The 18,183-nt window shown below is 57.1% G+C and overlaps 1 protein-coding gene across 1 annotated transcript in view; it reads right to left on the bottom strand.

The window, feature by feature from the left end:
• Positions 1-18,183, bottom strand: part of CDH3 (cadherin 3) — a 35,448-nt gene that overhangs the window by 1,626 nt on the left and 15,639 nt on the right. Inside the window, 14 exon segments of the mRNA XM_056136133.1 lie at positions 133-279; positions 820-950; positions 2,042-2,248; positions 3,900-4,124; positions 5,213-5,358; positions 5,587-5,828; positions 8,687-8,869; positions 9,624-9,752; positions 10,080-10,255; positions 11,217-11,361; positions 11,448-11,603; positions 11,773-11,859; positions 11,862-11,898; positions 12,353-12,443. Of these exon segments, the coding sequence (XP_055992108.1) occupies positions 133-279; positions 820-950; positions 2,042-2,248; positions 3,900-4,124; positions 5,213-5,358; positions 5,587-5,828; positions 8,687-8,869; positions 9,624-9,752; positions 10,080-10,255; positions 11,217-11,361; positions 11,448-11,603; positions 11,773-11,859; positions 11,862-11,898; positions 12,353-12,443 (2,102 nt within the window).

The following is an 18,183-nucleotide window of genomic DNA, read 5'->3' as shown; positions in this document are numbered from 1 at the left end:
ATCGCACCAGCCCCTCAAGGCAGGGTTTTACGTAACAAGAATCAAGGCCAGCAGTTTCCTCCCCTCAGCAGGCCTGTCCTGTGCTCCCTCCCGGGTGCTGCTGGCTGCCCTGCCCGGCCCGGGCCATCTCACCTCGATGATGAAGTTGCCGATCTCGTCAGGGTTGGCCGGACGGGGCCGGTACATGGGGGTGGGGATGAAAGTGGGTGCCACGTCATTGCGGAGAACCACCTCCGGGCGCGCCTCCAGGCCCCGGTGCAGCTGAGTGATGTCGTAGTCCTGTGGGTAAGTGCAGGAGAGAGCGGTGAGGAGTGACGAGGAGTCTGCTGGGCACATCCCATCCCCTGGACCGACGTCAGAGATTTCTGTGTTTTTTTTTCCCCCAGTTTTAGGGCCACAGCGGTGGTGCTCAGGGCTTACTCCTGGCTCTGCACTTTGACCACTCCTGGTGGCCTTGGGGAACCATTTGGGGTGCTGGGGACTGAACGGGGGTTGGGGGCTGGCCATGGGCAAGGCAAGCGCTGTACCTGCCAGGCTCTCCAAGGTCTCAGATTTCTGAGTGCCCTGACCTGAACACACCCACACCCCAAAAGTAACAGGAGGCCCCAAATCACTGGGATCCACAGTGACCTGGGCCAGGCTTCTTGGAAGGGGAAGGAAGGGCCAGCGTGAGTGGACAGAGTGGCAGGACGGGTGCTGGTCAGCAGAGCTCACGAGGTGGTGGGTGCAACTGCCCGAGAGGTGACCCCAGGCGCCCTGTCCCAAGCCCTTGCCCCCGCGCCCACCTGGTCCTCCTCCCCTGGATCCCCATGTGCCCACCTGGTCCTCCTCGCCACCCCCCTCTTCGCCGTAGTAGAAGACATTGTCGCGCGTGTCGTCGTCCGGGAGCAGCAGGGGCTCCTTGACCTTCCGCTTCCTGCGCACCAGCAGGAGCAACACCAGCAGGAGCACTGTGGAGGGCAAGTGTGAGGTGGGGCCCTGGGGCCGCCCCCGTTGGCACCGTCCATCGCTGCCAGCGCCCAGCACGCTCTCTCGGCTCCCTGGCTCCGGGGAAACCCCAAGTGCTGGGAAGACTATAGAAGCCTCCTCCCAGCGCCCCTCCAGCAGGCCCCGGGCCCCCAGAGCACGCCCATCCCTACCTAAAGCCCCCCGCACGCGTGTGCAAGGCCCCAGTTCACCCCCGTGGGGAATGCAACCTGCCCGCACGCAATCGCCCAGCAAGTGTGACTATTTTTTTTTTTTGCTTTTTGGGTCACACCCGGCGATGCTCAGGGGTTCCTCCTGGCTCTGCACTCAGGAATCACTCCTGGCGGTGCTCAGGGGTCCATATGGGATGCTGGGAATAGAACCTGGGTCGGCCACGTGCAAGGCAAACGCCCTACCCACTGTGCTATTGCTCCAGCCCTGCAAGTGTGACTTTTCTCTTTAGTGCTTTTTTTTTTTCCTGCCACTGTTGGGCCACACCCAGTGATGCTCAGGGCTGACTCTTGGCTCTGTGCTCATGGCTGACCCCTGGTGGGGCTCAGGGATTATATATGAGAAGTCTGGGATGCAGCCTGGGTTAGCTGCATGCAAGGAAGCACATTCCCCACTATCCCTCCAGCCTTCTTTTTTAAATTTTCTTTTTGTTTTGGGTCCACCCCCGGTGATGCTCAGGGGTTACTCCTGGCTCTGTGCTCATATCATCTGCTCCCTGCATGGGATGGGAAGCCCTGGAGAGGCTCTGGGCAGGAGCCCAGCACACCCACTCCTTCAAGCTTGCCCGGAAGTCCCAGAGGGCTGATCCACACCCCGACAGCCGGCTCTGCTTAGAGCACAAGTCTGATGGGGCCTGTGCTGGGTGATACAGATGCAGTGGCCTGGGGGTCCCAGGGGCTGGGGGGGGGGGGCCCAGGAGCGGAGGTGCCCAACACCTGAGGTCAGGCTGCACCTGCCAGCTCCACACTCTATCCCTGAGCCTGGCACTTTCTTGGGGGAAGGGTGCAAGGAGCAGACACCACGTGGGCTGGGGCCAGCCCTGGGAACGGGGTGTGAGACTCACCGAGCAGAGCCAGCACGGCCCCCAGGACGGGCAGGAGGAAGCCCCCTTTCCAGTGGTCGGGGCATTCGTTTACGTGGCCGTGACAGTCGCACACAGTGGCCCTAATCACCGTCAGCTGCTCCCTGTTGCCGTGGTCGGACAGGGCCAGGTGCACGTCGTACGTGTCCTGCTTCAGGAACTTCTTCAGGGACAGGGCAACAGCGTCTCCTGCAGAATATAGATGGCCACACACTCTGAGCATCCAAGGAGGTGACAGTTGGGGACACAAGGCCAATGAGGAGAGTCCAAAGGCGTGCCTGGGCCAGGGGCCGACAGGTCAGACAGCCAGACCCACCAGCGTGGAAATGGTCATTGGGATAAAAAAATTTTTTTAAAATCAACATAGTCATTTCTTTCTTTTTTTTAAAAAAAAAGCAATAACCAGGCCAGAGAAACAGTACAAGGGTTAAGGCACTTATCTTGCATGCAGCTGACCCCAGTTCAATCCCCAGCACCACACAGTGTCCCTCGAGCTTGCTGGGAATGACCCCTGAGCCCCACCAGGTGTGTCTCAGAGACAAAAGCAAAAAAGAACAAATAGGCTTGCTCTTTCGAGCCTGTGTTCTCCCTCTGAATAAGATATCTCTCGCAGCTTTTTCCACTCTGGCAAAAAAACCAAAAATCCTACATTTTTTCCTTTTCTTTTGTGAGGGACCCTCTTAGGGGTGCTCAGGAAGTGTGGGACCCCCACTGGCAATACTCTGCCACCAGGGCCAGCAATTTGATGCCAGCGCCAGAGGATGCGGTGCTGCCGGGCTAACCTGGGGGTGCTGAGGTGGAACCTGGGGCTCCCCCACAGAGCACACGCTTCAGCCCCGACTGTCTCCGTCTGACGCACAGTTCGCACCGTTTCTCCAGGGGCCTGGCTGCTCCAGCGTCCTCATCCCCTGGGCCCTCATTCACTGATGCCCACCAGCCCCCTCTCAATTTAACCTAGCGGCTCAATTTAATCCCCTCCCTGCCAAGCCTTATCCTCAGCATCAACAGGGATAAAACTGAGAAGAGGAAAGAGAAAAGGCAGCGGCACACAGGGGTGACGCGGCTGGGAGCTGGGCTCAAAGCCTGATACTTGGATGGGAGCTTCTGTGAGCCTTTGTTTCCCCATGTGCCCCTGGAGCTTGTGTGTGTGTGTGTGTGTGTGTGTGTGTGTATGTGTGAGTGAGAGAGACCTGGGTGTGTGTGTGTGAGAGAGAGAGAGAGAGAGAGGGAGGGAGGGGGAGAGAGAGAGAGAGAGAGCTGGGTGTGTGTGAGAGACTTATATGCGAGTGTATGTGAGATCCAGATGTGAATCTGTGTGAGAGAACCAGGTGTGTGTGTGTGTGTGTGTGTGTGAGAGAGAGAGAGAGAGAGAGAGAGAGAGAGAGAGACCTGCATGCGAGTGTATGTGTGTGTGATCCAGATATGAATCTGTGTGAGACCTGGGTGTGTGTGAGTGTGAGTGACCCAGCGGTGTGAGAGACCTGTGTGCGAGTGTGTGTGAGACCTAGGTGTGAATCTGTGTAAGACCTGGGTGTGAGTGTGTGGGAGACCCATGGGGGTGTGTGAGACCCAGGTGTGAATCTGTGTAAGACCCAGCTGTATGTGAGAATGTGTGTGTTGAGAGAGACCCAGGGGTGTGTGTGTGTGTGTGTGTGAGATCTGTGTGCGAGTGTGTGTGGGTGTTTGAGACCTGGGCGCCCACACAATGCCCACGGTCAGTTGTCCCCAGGCTCTCTGTGGGACACGGGCCCTCCCGCCCTCCCACCGGGGCCTTAGTTTCTCCACCCGCAAGGGCCAAGACCCCAGAGGGGCTTCGAGGATTGGGGCTGGGCGCAGTTACCTCTGTCGCTGACCTCGGCGCTCCAGGAGACGTCGGAGTCATGTGCAAGGCGCGCCCGGAAGGGGGCCGTGTGGGGCGCCAGGTCGCGGTCAGTGATGTTCAGCACCTGCAGTGCAGGGTCCCTGTTGCAGATGGTGATGTGGCGGGGCTCGGGCACCGGGCCGTGGTCGTTAACGTCAATGAGCGTCAGCAGGAGCGTGCCGGTGCCAGTGGTGGGGGGGCTCCCTGTCAGCAGGCAAAGTGTGCCGGTTCAGCCCGGGGTTCGGATCCCCACGCTGCTCGCTTGGCCTTGTGGGATCTGTGGGCTTGTCAATGCTGCCCAGTGGCGGCCACTTCCCATCCCCGGCACAGGACGGAGACCCTGGCAGGGCCTCAAGGGTCTCATGGCCCTCAGGCCCAGGGGCCCTGCAGTGTGTGGCCAAGGCAGGCAGGGCACTCTCAGTCATTCACGCGTAGGGACAACGGCCCATCCAGGCTCAGAGACCCACAGACTTAGGCTGTAGAGTCTCTTTTTTTCCTTTTGGCCACACCTGGCAGTGCTCAAGGGTTAGTCCTGGCTTTGTGCTCAGGAGTTTCTCCTGGAGGAACTTGGGGGACCATATGAGATGCCGGGATGAACCCGGGTCAGCTGCATGCAAGGCAAATGCTCTCCCCGCTGTGCTCTTGCTCAAGCTCCCCCAGGGGCAGTCTTAGAATAGCCCCTGAACACAATCGGATGTGGCCCCCCAAAACTAAACATAATCTCCCCCAAAACTCAAAACAAAACAGATTCCTCTACAGCTCAGCAATGAACACACCCCCCACACATGTAAAGTTCTTCAGTGCCTGTGCACCTATGTGCACCTGACCCCACACATCCCCCTCTCCCTTGGTGTAGGGCCCCAGCCTTGGACATGGTCAATCTAGGTTGGATCCCCAACACCCAATATGGTCCCATGAGCCCCGCCAAGAATGATCCCTGAGCACCACCCTGCCTCAGAAACAAAAACAAAATACTAGGGCCAGAGTGACAGTACAGCAGGTACATTTGCTTTACATGCGGTTGACCCAGGTTGGATTCCTGGCATCCCATATGGTTCCCCCAGCACCAGCAGGAGTAATTCTTGAGTAGAGAGCCAGGAATAACCCCTGAGCATTGCCAAAAAGCCAAAACAACAACAACGACAAAAACGTCTCTCCTGAAGACCCCTCTGACCCTCCAGATTAATTTGCCAATGGCCTCCCACCCCACAAGCATCAGGGGCTGTCATGTCACTGGGAGAACCACAGGTGCCCATGTGGTGCCCGTGTGGTGGCCCAGAGGAAGCTCATACCATCATCCGTGGCCAAGACTGTGACTTGGTAGATGTTGTCCCTCACGAACTGCTCGTCCTCGCGGTCCAGGCCACCGGCAGCAGTGACCTGCCCGCTGTCAGGGTCCATCGTGAGCCACCCAGCCGGGTCTTGCAGGATGCGGTAACTGGGAGACAAGGGCGAGAAGCCACGCCCGGGCACTGAGATTCCCCCCTCAATTCACCGCGAGAAACCGCCTCGTGCCAGCAGGCGACAACACTGGGGGCTGCCAGCAGGGTCCTAGGAAAAGGCCTCTCACCCCGGGCCCAGCGCAGGGGAGGGTGCAGGGGGCTACTGGGAGGGGTGGACGTGGGCATACCAGCCCACTTTCCCGCCTGGAGTCTGTGGCGCCTACCTGATCTTCTGAGTCCCCCGATCTGGGTCCTGTGCCGTGTAGACGCACACGGACTCCCCGGGACCCACGTCCTCTGGGACCTCCACCACCCTGGAGGGCGGCACAAACGCGGGGGCCTCGTTCACGTCATCCACGAGGACCACGACGGTGGCTGTGGAGGTTGGGAGCTTCACAACGAAGGGGGTCTCATTGGTCACCTCCACGGACAGGCTGTACTGGCTCTTGGTCTCGAAGTCCAAGCCCTGGGGATGAAGAGGAGGAAGGCCCTGAGCGACCCAGCAGAGAGGGGGGCCCCGGGCAGGGCACAGGGGGAGAGAACGAGAGACTCAAGCCCCCCCAGCAAGCACACAGCCTCTTCCCTGGGACATCGATCACCCCAAAATGTGACTCCACCCTCGGGGGCGGCCGAGCACTGTGGAGGACTTTCCCGCGGTCGGGAGTGGAGCCTGGGTGGGGACAGCCAGACTGTCCCGCTCCCCCTGTGACGCGGCCACCCTTCTCGCTGTGGAAGGTCTGTTTAGCGTTAGTCTAGAATGCGTCTTACACGCCCACATTTCTGGTGTGGTTTTAATATAAACCGGATCTTCTAAGAACGCGACTTCTGAGGGGATCTCCTAATTTGATTTGTTCGTGCCTTTTCCTCAGAGCCATCTGGAAAGACCTCGGTGTGGTATGGTGGGGCACGTGTGGTGGGCCGGGGCCAACTGCGGGCCACTCGGGTTTGGATGCACGCACCGGCCCGTCAGCACATCTGCGGCCAGAGCTGGCCCGACTGTTTACAGACAGGAACTTTAAAGTTTAAAAACAAAATCGGCACATTTTCCCTTTATTTTACACCGAGTACAGTCCATTTCTTTAGAACGGATCTGAGTGAGGGCTCAGGAAGGTAGCACAGTGTGCAGGATGTTTGCCTGGCACGTGACTCATCTGGTTTGATCCCTAGCACCCTGTGTGGTCCCTAAGCCCTGCCGGAAGAGACCCCTGATTTCAGAGGCAGGAGGAACCTCTGAGCACCACTGTGTGCCCCTCCCCTCAGTTACACAGAAGTTAGGTTAGTTATAAGCCCATTTTATTTCATACTGTTTTTACTTTATGGGGCAAAGTCATACAAAGAATCTGTTGCATGAAAAAGACTATTCATGTCTTTAAAAAAATTTTTGTTGGAGGGAGTTGGACCACACTGATGGGTTTGGGGAGGGTTTCCCAGTTCTGCTTAGGGTACTCCTCGCAGTGCTCAGGGGACCATGCGGCGCTGGGGCTTAACCTTGGGTCAGTCTCATAACAAGGCAAACCCCTTAACCCCTGTACAATCCCTAAGGACTGAAGATGACTTTTTTTTTTTTTTTTTTTTTGCTTTTTGGGTCACACCCAGTGATGCATAGGGGTTCCTCCTGGCTCTGCACTCAGGAATCACTCCTGGCGGTGCTCAGGGGACCATATGGGATGCTGGGAATCGAACCCGGGTCGGCCGCGTGCAAGACAAACGCCCTACCCACTGTGCTATCGTTCCAGCCCCCTGAAGATAACCTTTAAAATGCTCCCTCTGGGAGCACCAAATAAAGGGTGTTGGGAGGATCCTCCCAGGATGGGAGAAACATGCTGAAAGTAGACTATAGACCATAATTGCCACTCAAAGCCTCTTTTGCAAACCACAACATCCAAAAGGAGAGAGAGAACAAAAGGGAATGCCCTGCCACAGAGGCAGGGTGGGATAGGGGGTGGGAGGGATACTGGGGTCCATGGTAGTGGAAAATGGGCACTGGTGGAGGGATGGGTATTTGATCATTGTATAATTGAAACCCAAGCACAAAAATTTGTAAGTCTACAACTGTGCCTCATGGTGTTTCACTAATAAAAATTAAAAAAAAATATTGAATGCAATTAATTATTGTGAACAGCTTTATGGAAATAAAAATTTAAAAAATAAAATAATAAAATAAAAATAAAATGCCCCTGTGAATTTGAATTTTATTTATTTATTGGCAGGAGTGGGTGGGAAAGAGTCATATCCAGTGGTGCTCAGGGGCCACTCCTGACTCTTTGCTCAGAAGTAACCCTTGATGGTGGTCAAGGGACCACCTTAAAACTGGAGTCGAGTTTTGGGATGCAAGGCAGGCACCTGAACCCCTGTACTATCTAACCACCCTTAAATACTTAGTTTGTTCTACTTTGTTTTGGTTTTGGGTCACACCTGGCAGTGCTCAGGGCTTACTCCTGGCTCTGTGCTCAGGGATCGACCACTCCTGGCAGGACTCAGGAGAGGAAATGTGGTGCCAGGAATTGAACTATGTCTAAGGCAAGTGCCTTCCCCATGGCACCAGCATTCTGGCCCCCCAAAATGCTCTTTAAATACAAGACAATCTTAAATACAATCTTGAATAAAATGTAGCACCGTCAGAAACACATGTGGGAGGCCCTGAATTCACTGCTGGCACCGCAGAACAACAACAAAACCTGAAGTCATATACCCAGGCTTGACTCTGGAACTGCATGGTTCTCAGAGCACCACCGGGGGCAACCCCTGAGCACAGAGCCAAGGTGGTCCCAAAACAAAAAATTATAAACTGCTTCTCAAACTGGGCCCTTTTTCACGGTAGGTTTGGAGGAGGCTAAAATAAATCAGAGACAGACTTGTCTTCCTGAAGCACCAATTTTATCCAAAGACAAGTTGATGCTTACCATTAAGCTATTTATTTGGTTCTGGGATCACAGCCGGCAGCTCAGGGCTTACTCGTGGCTCTAAGCTCAGGGATCACTCCTGGGGTGTCGGGGGAATTTGGATGCCAGCGGTGGAACCTGGGCTGACCGAGTGCAAGGCAACCCTTTACCTGCCGACTCTGGCTTCCGCCTGTTCCTCTAGGTACCATAAAGCATCTCACACTCACACACATCACTGAGCTGTGGAGCAAAGGCAACAGCGGTCCTCTGTGTGGAAAGGCTGATTGGGGGCAGCCACAGACCCGAGGATGGGGGTGCAAAACGCTCCGTTAACATCCATGACTTGCCTACTTGATGAGGGGTCAGGTTTGAACCAAGGGATTCCCCAAACAAGGAAGCCTGGACGTGCTGGGGGCTCAGGAGGGGGCGCCCAAGGACCCACCTTGCTGGTCGTCAGGATCCCCTGGTTGCTCTCAGGGTCGGTGGTGATGGAGAAGTGGCCCTCGTCACCGCCCACGATGCGGTAGGTGGCACGCCACGCCGGCGAGTTGGGGATGTCCAGATCGGTCACTGTCAGCCTCTGCACCTCCTGGCCCACGGCGTTCTCGGGCACGTGCGCCTCGTACTGAGGGTCAGAGCATGGTCGGAGCATGGTCAGAGCAGAGACAGGCCACTTGCTCGCTGGCTCCGGGAGCTGCTGCCTCTCCTCCTCTCTGGGACGGGACCACCCGGCCCACGGGGCACAGACCATGCCCACCTGGGGCTGTTTGCAGGACTTACTCCTGGCAGGGCTCAGGGCACCAAACAGGTGCTGGACATCAAACTGGAATTGAACTAGTGCAAGGCAGGAGCCCTGCGCTCTGCACCATCTCTCTGGCCCCCTGCTGCTTATTGAAATGACGTCCATAGCAGGCACCCATTGCAGTGACAGGGTGCTGCTAAGTTGAACCTAAGAAGTCCAGGTTCGATGCCCAGTACTGTGTGATCCCCTGAGCATAGACACCAAAAAATCTGTCAAAAAGTTGCTTTTTCTTTTTTTTTTGCTTTTTGGGTCACACCTGGCAATGCACAGGGGTTACTCCTGGCTCATGCACTCAGGAATTACTCCTGGCCATGCTCAGGGGACCATATGGGACGCTGGGAATTGAACCCAGGTCAGCGGCGTGCAAGGCAAATGCCCGCCCCACTGTACTATCACTCCAGCCTTGCTTTTTCTTTTTAATCATAAGCTCCACTTTACAGATGAGGAAACGGGGCACAGCGGGGGCAAGCCGTTTGAGGAAGGTCACACAGCCAGAGAGGGGTGGGACTAGTGCTTGAAGTCAGACAGGCCAGGGAAGACCATGGCGGTCCGTCGCCCGGGGAGAACGGGGCATTACCTCCTGGGGCTCGAACACGGGAGGGTTGTCGTTGGCGTCGAGGACCTCCACGATGGCTGTGGCGGTGGTGGTGGAGCCACTGCCGTCCATGTCTGTGGCCTGCACGGTCAGCCTGTATTCGGGGACTCTCTGTGGAGGGGCAGGGGTCACCGGGAGTCTGAGTCGGGGTTCTCAGCCTTGGGAGGAGTGTTGGGGAGGGGAGTGCTCCTGTCTCCGCCCCAGCCGTGATGCTTCCACTCAGTGCTCGAGGGGGAGGGGCGCAGGGAGAGGAGGACTGCAGGGTCCCTCTGGGCCGGTACTGGCCCCCAACCCTGGGCTCCTGCAATAGGAGCCGGGGTTTAGGTGAAGGCATCAACTAGCAGTTAGACAGCCGGCCACCTGCCCCTCACTCCTAGCTGACCCGGGTCCGCTGCTCAGTGCTGGGCATGGGGGTGGGGAGGGGAAGGATCCACCCACCTCCCGGTCCAGGCCACTGGAGACGACGCTGATGGTGCCCGTGCTCCGGTGCACGGTGAACATGAGGGCGTGGGGGTCCTTGGGCTCCTGGCTGTGGATGGAGTAAGCAACCACCCCGTTGTAGGTGTGGATGGCATCGTCCTCGTCCGTGGCTGTCACCTGCATCACAGAGGTGCCTGCGGGGAGGCGACGGGAGGCATGAGGTGCAGTCCTCCCACCCCCAGCTCCCCTGCTCACGGGCTCAGTGTCATCTCCTGCCTCGTGACATGGACGGAAGCCAGTGCCCTGCCTTGGACCTTGCATCGGAGGTGGGGTACAGGCCCAGAAGGAGCCCTTCAGGCCACCTGCTGTGGCCACAAGACTGAACCCCAACAGCCTGCAGGCCGTGTCCCGACCACCCTCCTCCTGGCAAAACCACCAGGGGAGCTAGGGGCGGAGCCAAGCTCAGGGCAAGGACAGCAGGACTCCAGATCCTGGGGTGCAGCACCGAGGTTTCCAAAGCTGAGCTGGGTTCGATTCCTCCGCCCCTCTCAGAGAGCCCGGCAAGCTACCGAGAGTATCTCGCCCGCACGGCAGAGCCTGGCAAGCTCCCCGTGACGTATTCGATATGCCAAACACAGTAGCAACGAGTCTCACAATGGAGACGTTACTGGGCCCGCTTGAGCAAATTGATGAACAACGGGAGGACAGTGTTTGGACAGTTGTCTAAAGTACCGACCCACCTGGGTTCTATACAAAAATATAAAGTACTGATTAATTTTCTTCTTTTTCATTTTGGTTTTTGGACCATAGCCGGCGGTGCACAGGGCTTCCAGGCTCTGTGCTCAGGGTTCACTCCTGGCAGTGCTTGGAGGACCAAACGGGGGACCGGGGATCAAACCTGGCTCACCTGCAAGGTGAAAGGCCTACACACTATACTATTACTCGGGCTCCAGGGGGGAGGTGATTTGGTTCAGTGCTCACAAGCCCTTCCCGGCTCGGTGCTCAGGAGACCACGTGGGTTGGAATTGGATCTCGGTCACAGCTGTGTACAAGGCACACGCTCTGCCCAGTGTACTACGACTCCAGCCCCGGGTCCAGGAGTGTGCCCCAAAGTGAGATGTGTGTCCAGCTGTCCCCCTACCCCGGTCCTCGTACCAGGCAACGCCCCTTCGGAGACACCGCCTCGGAAGACCTCCTGGGTGAACTGGGGCTTGTGGTCGTTCTGGTCGGTGACGATGACGGAGATGTTCATGGGCTCTTCCACGGAGGCCCCGTTTTCCGACACGGCGTGGCCAAAGAGCTGCGGGTCCAGAGGTCAGGGGTCAGCCTCCCCAGCCCTGCCCCACCCCTCCTGCCCCCAGGTCCTGCTCTTCCTGGGTGACTCACCTCGTACTTGGCAATCTTCTCCCGGTCCAGCGGCTTGTTCAGCATCAACCAGCCCGTCTCCTTCTCTATGGTGAAGACGCCCTCAGGGGGGCTGTCTGCCCCGGGCCCTGTGATACTGTAGAAGATCTTGGTGCCTTTGTCCTTGTTGGACTTCAGCTGGAATCAGATGGACACGGAGCTGACCCGGGGACCAACTGCTCACAGCAGGGGGAGCAGGACACCCCGGATGGGGCCTTGCTTCGGCAGTCCCGCGCTCTCTGGGGACCCCCCGTTCTGTGTCCATGCTCTGCATGGGGGTCTCCGCAGCCCCCTGGCCCTGGCGTACCTGATTCAACCTCTGGGGGAAGGGCCCTTTGCCATTCTCAGGGACAGAGATCGGGGGCACCACCCACTCCCTCTTGCGTCGTCGTAAGATCCGGCTGTGGAGGCAGGGCGGCGAAGCCTCTCTGTCCTGCAAGGAGAGTGGACGTGTCAGGCAGAGGGGCCAAGCCGATACCTCCAACACGCTTCAGTCTAGTGGGGGGGGGTCACCCCAGACAAGCCAAGAGCCGTACCTGCTGTAGTCTTGCTTCCCCCCCCCCCATTCTTTTTCTGTTTTGTCTTTTGGGCCACCCTGGTGATGCCCGGATGATATGGGAAAGAAGGAAAGGGAGGTGGGATAAGGGATCCAGCCTCCCCCTCCCCCCCCCCCCAGAGCTGGGACCCAGCTGGATGACTCTCTGGCGCCCCCACCTGGGGAGCTGCAGGCACCACACTACTTAAAGCCTCACCCAGACCCCCAGAGCGCTCCAGGCCTGCCTGAGGCTGCCCAGGAAGGGGGACTTGGCTCAGGTTGGCCACCCGGCAGTCACCATGTGGACCTGCACAGAGCGCAGCCTTCCTGTTCTCTGCCGGCAGACTGTCACTCTACCTGGACTGCTCTACGGCTCAGCTCACTGAAGCTGGGGCTGGTCGCAGGCAGGGTGGGCTTCTGCTCCAGGCATCCTCCATAAGCCACTGTGAAGAGAAGAGAGGTTGGAAGGTGGGGGCGGCAGCTCCCAGCCAGGCCCCCCCAGGAGGAACAAACCCCAACCAGCGTCCCCGACCAGCCACTGACTTCCCCTGCACAGCAGCGTGCCCTGGGGGCTGATGGGCTTTGAGTGCTGGCTCAAGGGGGGGCCCCTTTAAGGCCAACGGGCAGTGGAACTGTGTGTGTGTGAGCTGAGACAAAGGTCACAGAGGGAGCCAGGGATGAAGAAAGTTTGATCCTTGGCTCTGATACAGTCCCCAGAGCCTCAGTAGGAATGGGCGCAGAGGGCCAAGAGTAAGCCCTGAGCACTGCTGGACATGGCCCTGAACTTGCTCCCGCCACTCCTAACACACACACACATACACACACACACACACACACACACACACACAGTGCAGGTCATTACGCACCAATAAATGCAAATCCAGTCATAACATGCTGACACTTCACACACAGGAGGGCCACTTTTGTGGGGGGGGGGGGGCAACTTGCAAATAGGAAGATAGCCAGAGACACTTGTACACAAATTTCTATCACCTCATCATGCACAATAGCTGAAAGATGGAAACCACCCCAGTCCATCAATAGGCAAACAAAACGAAATCTGGCATGCACTCCGAACGGAGTTAGTCACCCTTTAAAGGAACAAAGCTCTGATGCACGCTACAATATGGAGAAGCCTTGAAAACAGGAAGAACAAGTACTGCACGGCCGAGCTCGCCCAGATTTATGGAGAAAGTAAAATAGAGGTTGTGCTGCGCTAGAGTAGGGAGGGGCAGAGTTTTGTTATTAGATGGGAGTTTCTGTTTGGGATGATAGGAGAATCCTGAGACAGACAGTGGCGGTAGTTGGACAACAGTGATGAAGCACTCAATATTTAACCTTAGTAATATAATACTTTTTTAAAGACAGGTGTGACAGAGGAGTGTATATTGGGATAGTTGCCTTGCAAAACCATTTGACAGAATTTATCGAATATGCACATTTCCCCCCAAATCCAGCAGAACGGAGAGAATGCGGGTCTGTAGTCCACACCACAAAGTGAATCACGGGCTGGAGCCATAGTAGGAAGGGTAGGGCACCTGCTTTGTGTGCGGACAACCTGGGTTCGATCCCCGGCACCCCAGATGGTCCCCTGAGCCTGCCAGGAATGATCCTGAGTACAGATCCAGGAGTCACCTAAGCATCGCTGGGTGTGCCAGCCCCAAAACAAAACAAAACAAATTGAATCAGCCCCAAGTACACGTGAACACCCGGATGTCTCCTAAAGACACAAGGTTAGGAACAAACACCTGTATTGAGAGGCTGCCACGGACACAAGTTTCCAAACCGGGCAAAGCGGATGTGGATGAAAGAAGGGCTTGAGTGATAGCACAGCAGGTAGGGCGCTTGCCTTGCATGTGCCTGACCATGGTTTGACCCCTGGCATCCCACACTGTTGCTCAGTCCTACCAGCAGTGATCCCTGAGCACAGAGCCAGGGGTAAGCCTTGAGCACCACTGTGTTTGGCCCCAAAACAAAAAACAAAGAGAAAAAAGAAAGACCCTGCCTTACGGGAGTGGGGGGCATGGATCGGTGAGTAGGAGAGGGAGAAGGGGCTCCAAGCCTCCAGCCAGACCTCAGGGGCTGGTGGCCTCCTTCTGTCTGACTCCATCACCCAGTGGGGATTTCTGGGCAATTCTCTGCATCCTGAGGGTCCAGGAAGGCGCTCTGGTAGGTTCTTTCACTTTCACGCTCTCTGTTGCCTCTCACCAGCTGGGCTCACACTTTCTCCCCTGCAGCCGGTGAAAGTCACTGTGCTTGGCCTCAGGTGTGCGGCTTTTTCGTATCTTCGAAACGTGTGGCAGGCCGCACACGTTCACGGCTCAGTGAGCAGGAGCAAGCAAAGGGCACCCCTGGGACGATGCCCGCATCTTCCACCAAGAGTTTGTTCTTTCCCTTTTCCCTTGGTGTTTAGGCTCCACCCAACACTACCCAACAGTGCTCAGGAGATTAGCTGTGATGCTGGGGACCAGACCAGGTGGGCCAGCCACGTACCAGGCAAACACCTCATGCTGTTGGCATCTGCCCCGAGGCTGGCTCTGCAATGAGCTCCACCCGTAGTCTTCGCTCACCGTCTCCTGAGCAGCACCAGGAGCCAAGCCTGAGCACCGAGCCAGGAGCAGCCCCTGAGCACTGCTGGGTGTGGCCCCCAAACTACCGAGAAATGTACTCTACGCTAGTATGCCAACATTTACATTTATTTATTTTGGTGTTTGAGCCAAACCCGGTGATGCTCAGGGGTTACTCCTGGCTCTGCACTCAGGACTTACCCAGTGGTACCCGAGGGGCCATATGGGGTGCCAGGATGGAACTCTGTGCAAGGCAAATGCCCTCCCCACTGCACTATTCAGCTCTGGCCCTGCTTTTATTTTTTTTTTTAATTTTTTTTTCCTTTTTGGGTCACACCCAGCGATGCACAGGGGTTACTCCTGGCTCTACACTCAGGAATCACCTCCCCCCCCCCCCCCGCGGTGCTCAGGGGACCATATGGGATGCTGGGAATCGAACCCGGGTTGGCTGCGTGCAAGGCAAACGTCCTACCCGCTGTGCTATTGCTCCAGCCCCCTCTTATATTTATTTTTTAGGATCCTTTTTGCCTTTGCTTTCTACACTCGTGGCTGTGGTGATCTTGAATAGCTGCCTGCTCACTGCCTGCCAGGCGTCCAGAGGCGAGCTTTGGGAGCATGTGGGCAGGGCTGGGATGGAACTCAGGGCCTCACTTGCAAAGCGGGTGTTTCACTGTAACTGGAGCCAACCCTGCCCAGGGCAAGGCTGAGCTTAGAGTCAGGAGTCAGTCCTGAGCACACAAGATATGCCTCCCCGCTCTGTGCCCAGGAAACAGCCCTGGCACGGCTTGGGAGACCATATGTGGTACCAGGGATGAAGCCCAGGCCAGCCACACGCAGGGCTGTACTACCTCTCCGGCCAGGAACCTCTTGATTGGCACAACTTAGGGGTTTTCCAGGCCAAGGGATAGTGACATATTCTGAGACCACCTTGGGCTGCTTAAGTTAGGAGAGTTATTGATTATTAACGGGAAAATTCTTTTGTTTGTTTTTGGGCCAGACTTGGCAGTGGTCAGGGATCACTCCTGGCAGGCTCAGGGGACCAGATGAGGTGCCTGGGACTGAACCCCGGTCGAGTGCATGCAAAGTAAACTCCTGACCCGCTGTACTATCCTCTCCGGGAGGGTCCAGCCTCCCGGAGAGAATTCTTAAGAACTGGGACTTTCCCCATTTTAAAAACAGCCCTCTTCCTATTAAATCAGCTACTTAGGTTTTGGGGTCACACCCAAGGGTGCTCAGGGCTAACCCCTGGTAAGGGCTCAGGGGACCGTATGTGGTATCTGGGACTGAACCCAGGTTGGAGGCACAGTAAGTGCGCTGCCCAGTACTCTGCCCAGTCTTCTTCCTCAGGGAGGGGCGATCGGTAACAAGTTCTTGCCAGGGAAGTGCCAGAAATTTCCTTGAATGAGCGAGCCTTCACCAGGACACCCAGCAGGAGAGGAGGGCAACAGATGACAGCCCTCCTACTCAGAAGCCTTAATCCCCCAAGCTCCAGAACTGCCAGGAACCCAGAAACCCTCTTCTCTAACCTCTGCCCCCTCAGGAAAGCACCACCTACTTTGCCAGTGTCCGTTCTGACCTAGCTCCAAACACTGGCGGCCCAAGGTTTGGGCTGTTCGCCCACTCCAGAGTCGGGGGCGGGGGAGGCTGAGCACTGCCAAAAAGACACAGGACAGAGGCAGTGTCTGCTGCGACAGTGTCTGCTGCCCAAGAGTCCAGCCTGACCCCGCTGGAGGCGCAGCACCAAGGGGCATGGCCAAGCCAGCGGGGCCAGGCTACCAAACACGTGAGGCTCCCACCTTCATTCTCCCCACCCAGGAGACAGCTCAGGGAAGTAGGGAACGAGCCCCAGAGCGAACACAGCAAGGGAGTAGTAGGTCCTGGATGTCGGGTCCTGGGAACAAGATGGGGAGCAGCTGGGGGCTGGGTTCCAATCCCGACAGCAGGGGCACTGGGAAGCCGAGTCCTCCTGTGGGAAAAGGCAGGGCCTGCCTCCTGAGGTGGCAGAGCTAAAGGCCCAGGGCCAAACCCTCCCAAAACCATCCATAAATCATACCTTTAGCCTCGTCTGCAAACGCTTTACATATCCTTCCCATCAACTGTTTTTTTTTTCCCCTTTCTGGGTCACACCCAGCAATGCACAAGGGTTACCCCTGGCTCTGCACTCAGGAATTACTCCTGGCGGTGCTCAGGGGACCATACAAGAGGCTGGGAATCAAACCCAGGTCGGCTGCGTGCAAGGCAAACGCCCTACCCGCTGTGCTATCGCTCCAGCCCCAACTGGTGTTTCTGACTTTGAATTCAGGCCCATGTCTCCACCTCAGAGAAGCCATCTCCACGGGGAAGGAACAGCTGCACTGTGGGGAGGGGACTCTCAGGGCGGATGGCCGTGCAGGGAGCCCCAGCCCATATGGATACTTTGGAGGGGGCGCTGGCGGGCACTGACTCTGCCCAGGAGACTTGTCGAGGCACCAGTAGGAACAGGACCAGCTTCCCTGTGAGCCATGAGTCACGACGCGACTGGTAAATGGTGCGCCCTGGGGCGGGGTGGGCATTGCAACTTCCTCCCAGGTTCTTCCTGGCACCCCTGGCTGGTACCACTGGATTCAAAGTGAACCGGGTCTGGAGCCAGGTCCCTCCCCCCACCTTCCAACCACTGACTCCAGAAGGCCCCGGATCCTGGCCAAGTCCTGGTGCATGAACGGGCTTGTGGCAAACTCTCCGGGGCAAGCTGATGAGCTCACGGGCCGACGGTTCAGACGGTGAGACTGGAAGAGGGCCCTAAAAATAGCCCGGACTTGCACACGCGCCGGGGACCTTCGGCAAGGTCACGGCTTTAGACTCAGTTTCTCCCACAGAGACTCAGTCACAGAGCAGAGCAGGGCAGCGCAGAAGCAAGACAAAGTGAAAGCTCTTGGGCCTCAGCTGGAACAGTTCCTGGGGATGGGCGAGAGCAGCCCGAGACTCTCCTTGAGACAGAACCCAAGCAGAGACCAGGGCAGCACACACGCGCCGAGCAGAAGGGCACAGAGAAGACGGGGTGGCCCTGCGCACGAAGGGGCCTCTGTGGACCCGCATGGAACTGACAGCCAGGATTGGGGCTCAGGGATGTGCTCTGCTCTCCCAAAGGACCACCCTGCGGGCAGGGGCAGAGAGAGGACAGTGGGTCGGCGCTGGCCTTGCATGCAGTCCACCCGGCTGCACCCCTGACACCCTATACAGTCCCAGAGCCCGCCAGGAGTGAACTCGGAGTTGAGAGGCAGGAGGAAGCCCTGAGCACCACTGGGAGGGCCTCCATCCCCCAAACAAACTACAAGGTCACCCTGCCGCCTGACCTGGGGCCACAAGCAATCCTGGGCAAGCGCACAGTCCCTGGGCTGGGGGAGCTACTGAAAATAAAAAAAAAAAAGAGATTTTTGAAGAGACTTCAAAGAACAGAAGCTGGCTGAGAATTCGCCCCAGGCTTTTCTTTTCCCCTCTGTATGCTGGGACAGTCTTTTTGTGGTGGCGTCTGGGAGTAAATCCAGGTCTCACGCATAGTAGGGGGCTGGCCTACGACCTCGCTGCGTCTCGGGCCTTCCTTCACTCTTTCCTCCCTCCTTCCTTCAACTTTAATTTT

The sequence above is a fragment of the Sorex fumeus genome, unplaced genomic scaffold (genome assembly GCF_029834395.1).
Source record: "Sorex fumeus unplaced genomic scaffold, SorFum_2.1 ptg000122l, whole genome shotgun sequence".
NCBI lineage: Eukaryota > Metazoa > Chordata > Mammalia > Eulipotyphla > Soricidae > Sorex > Sorex fumeus.
The sequence above is the reverse complement of the archived record's forward strand: the minus strand, read 5'-3'. Positions and strand labels throughout refer to the sequence as shown.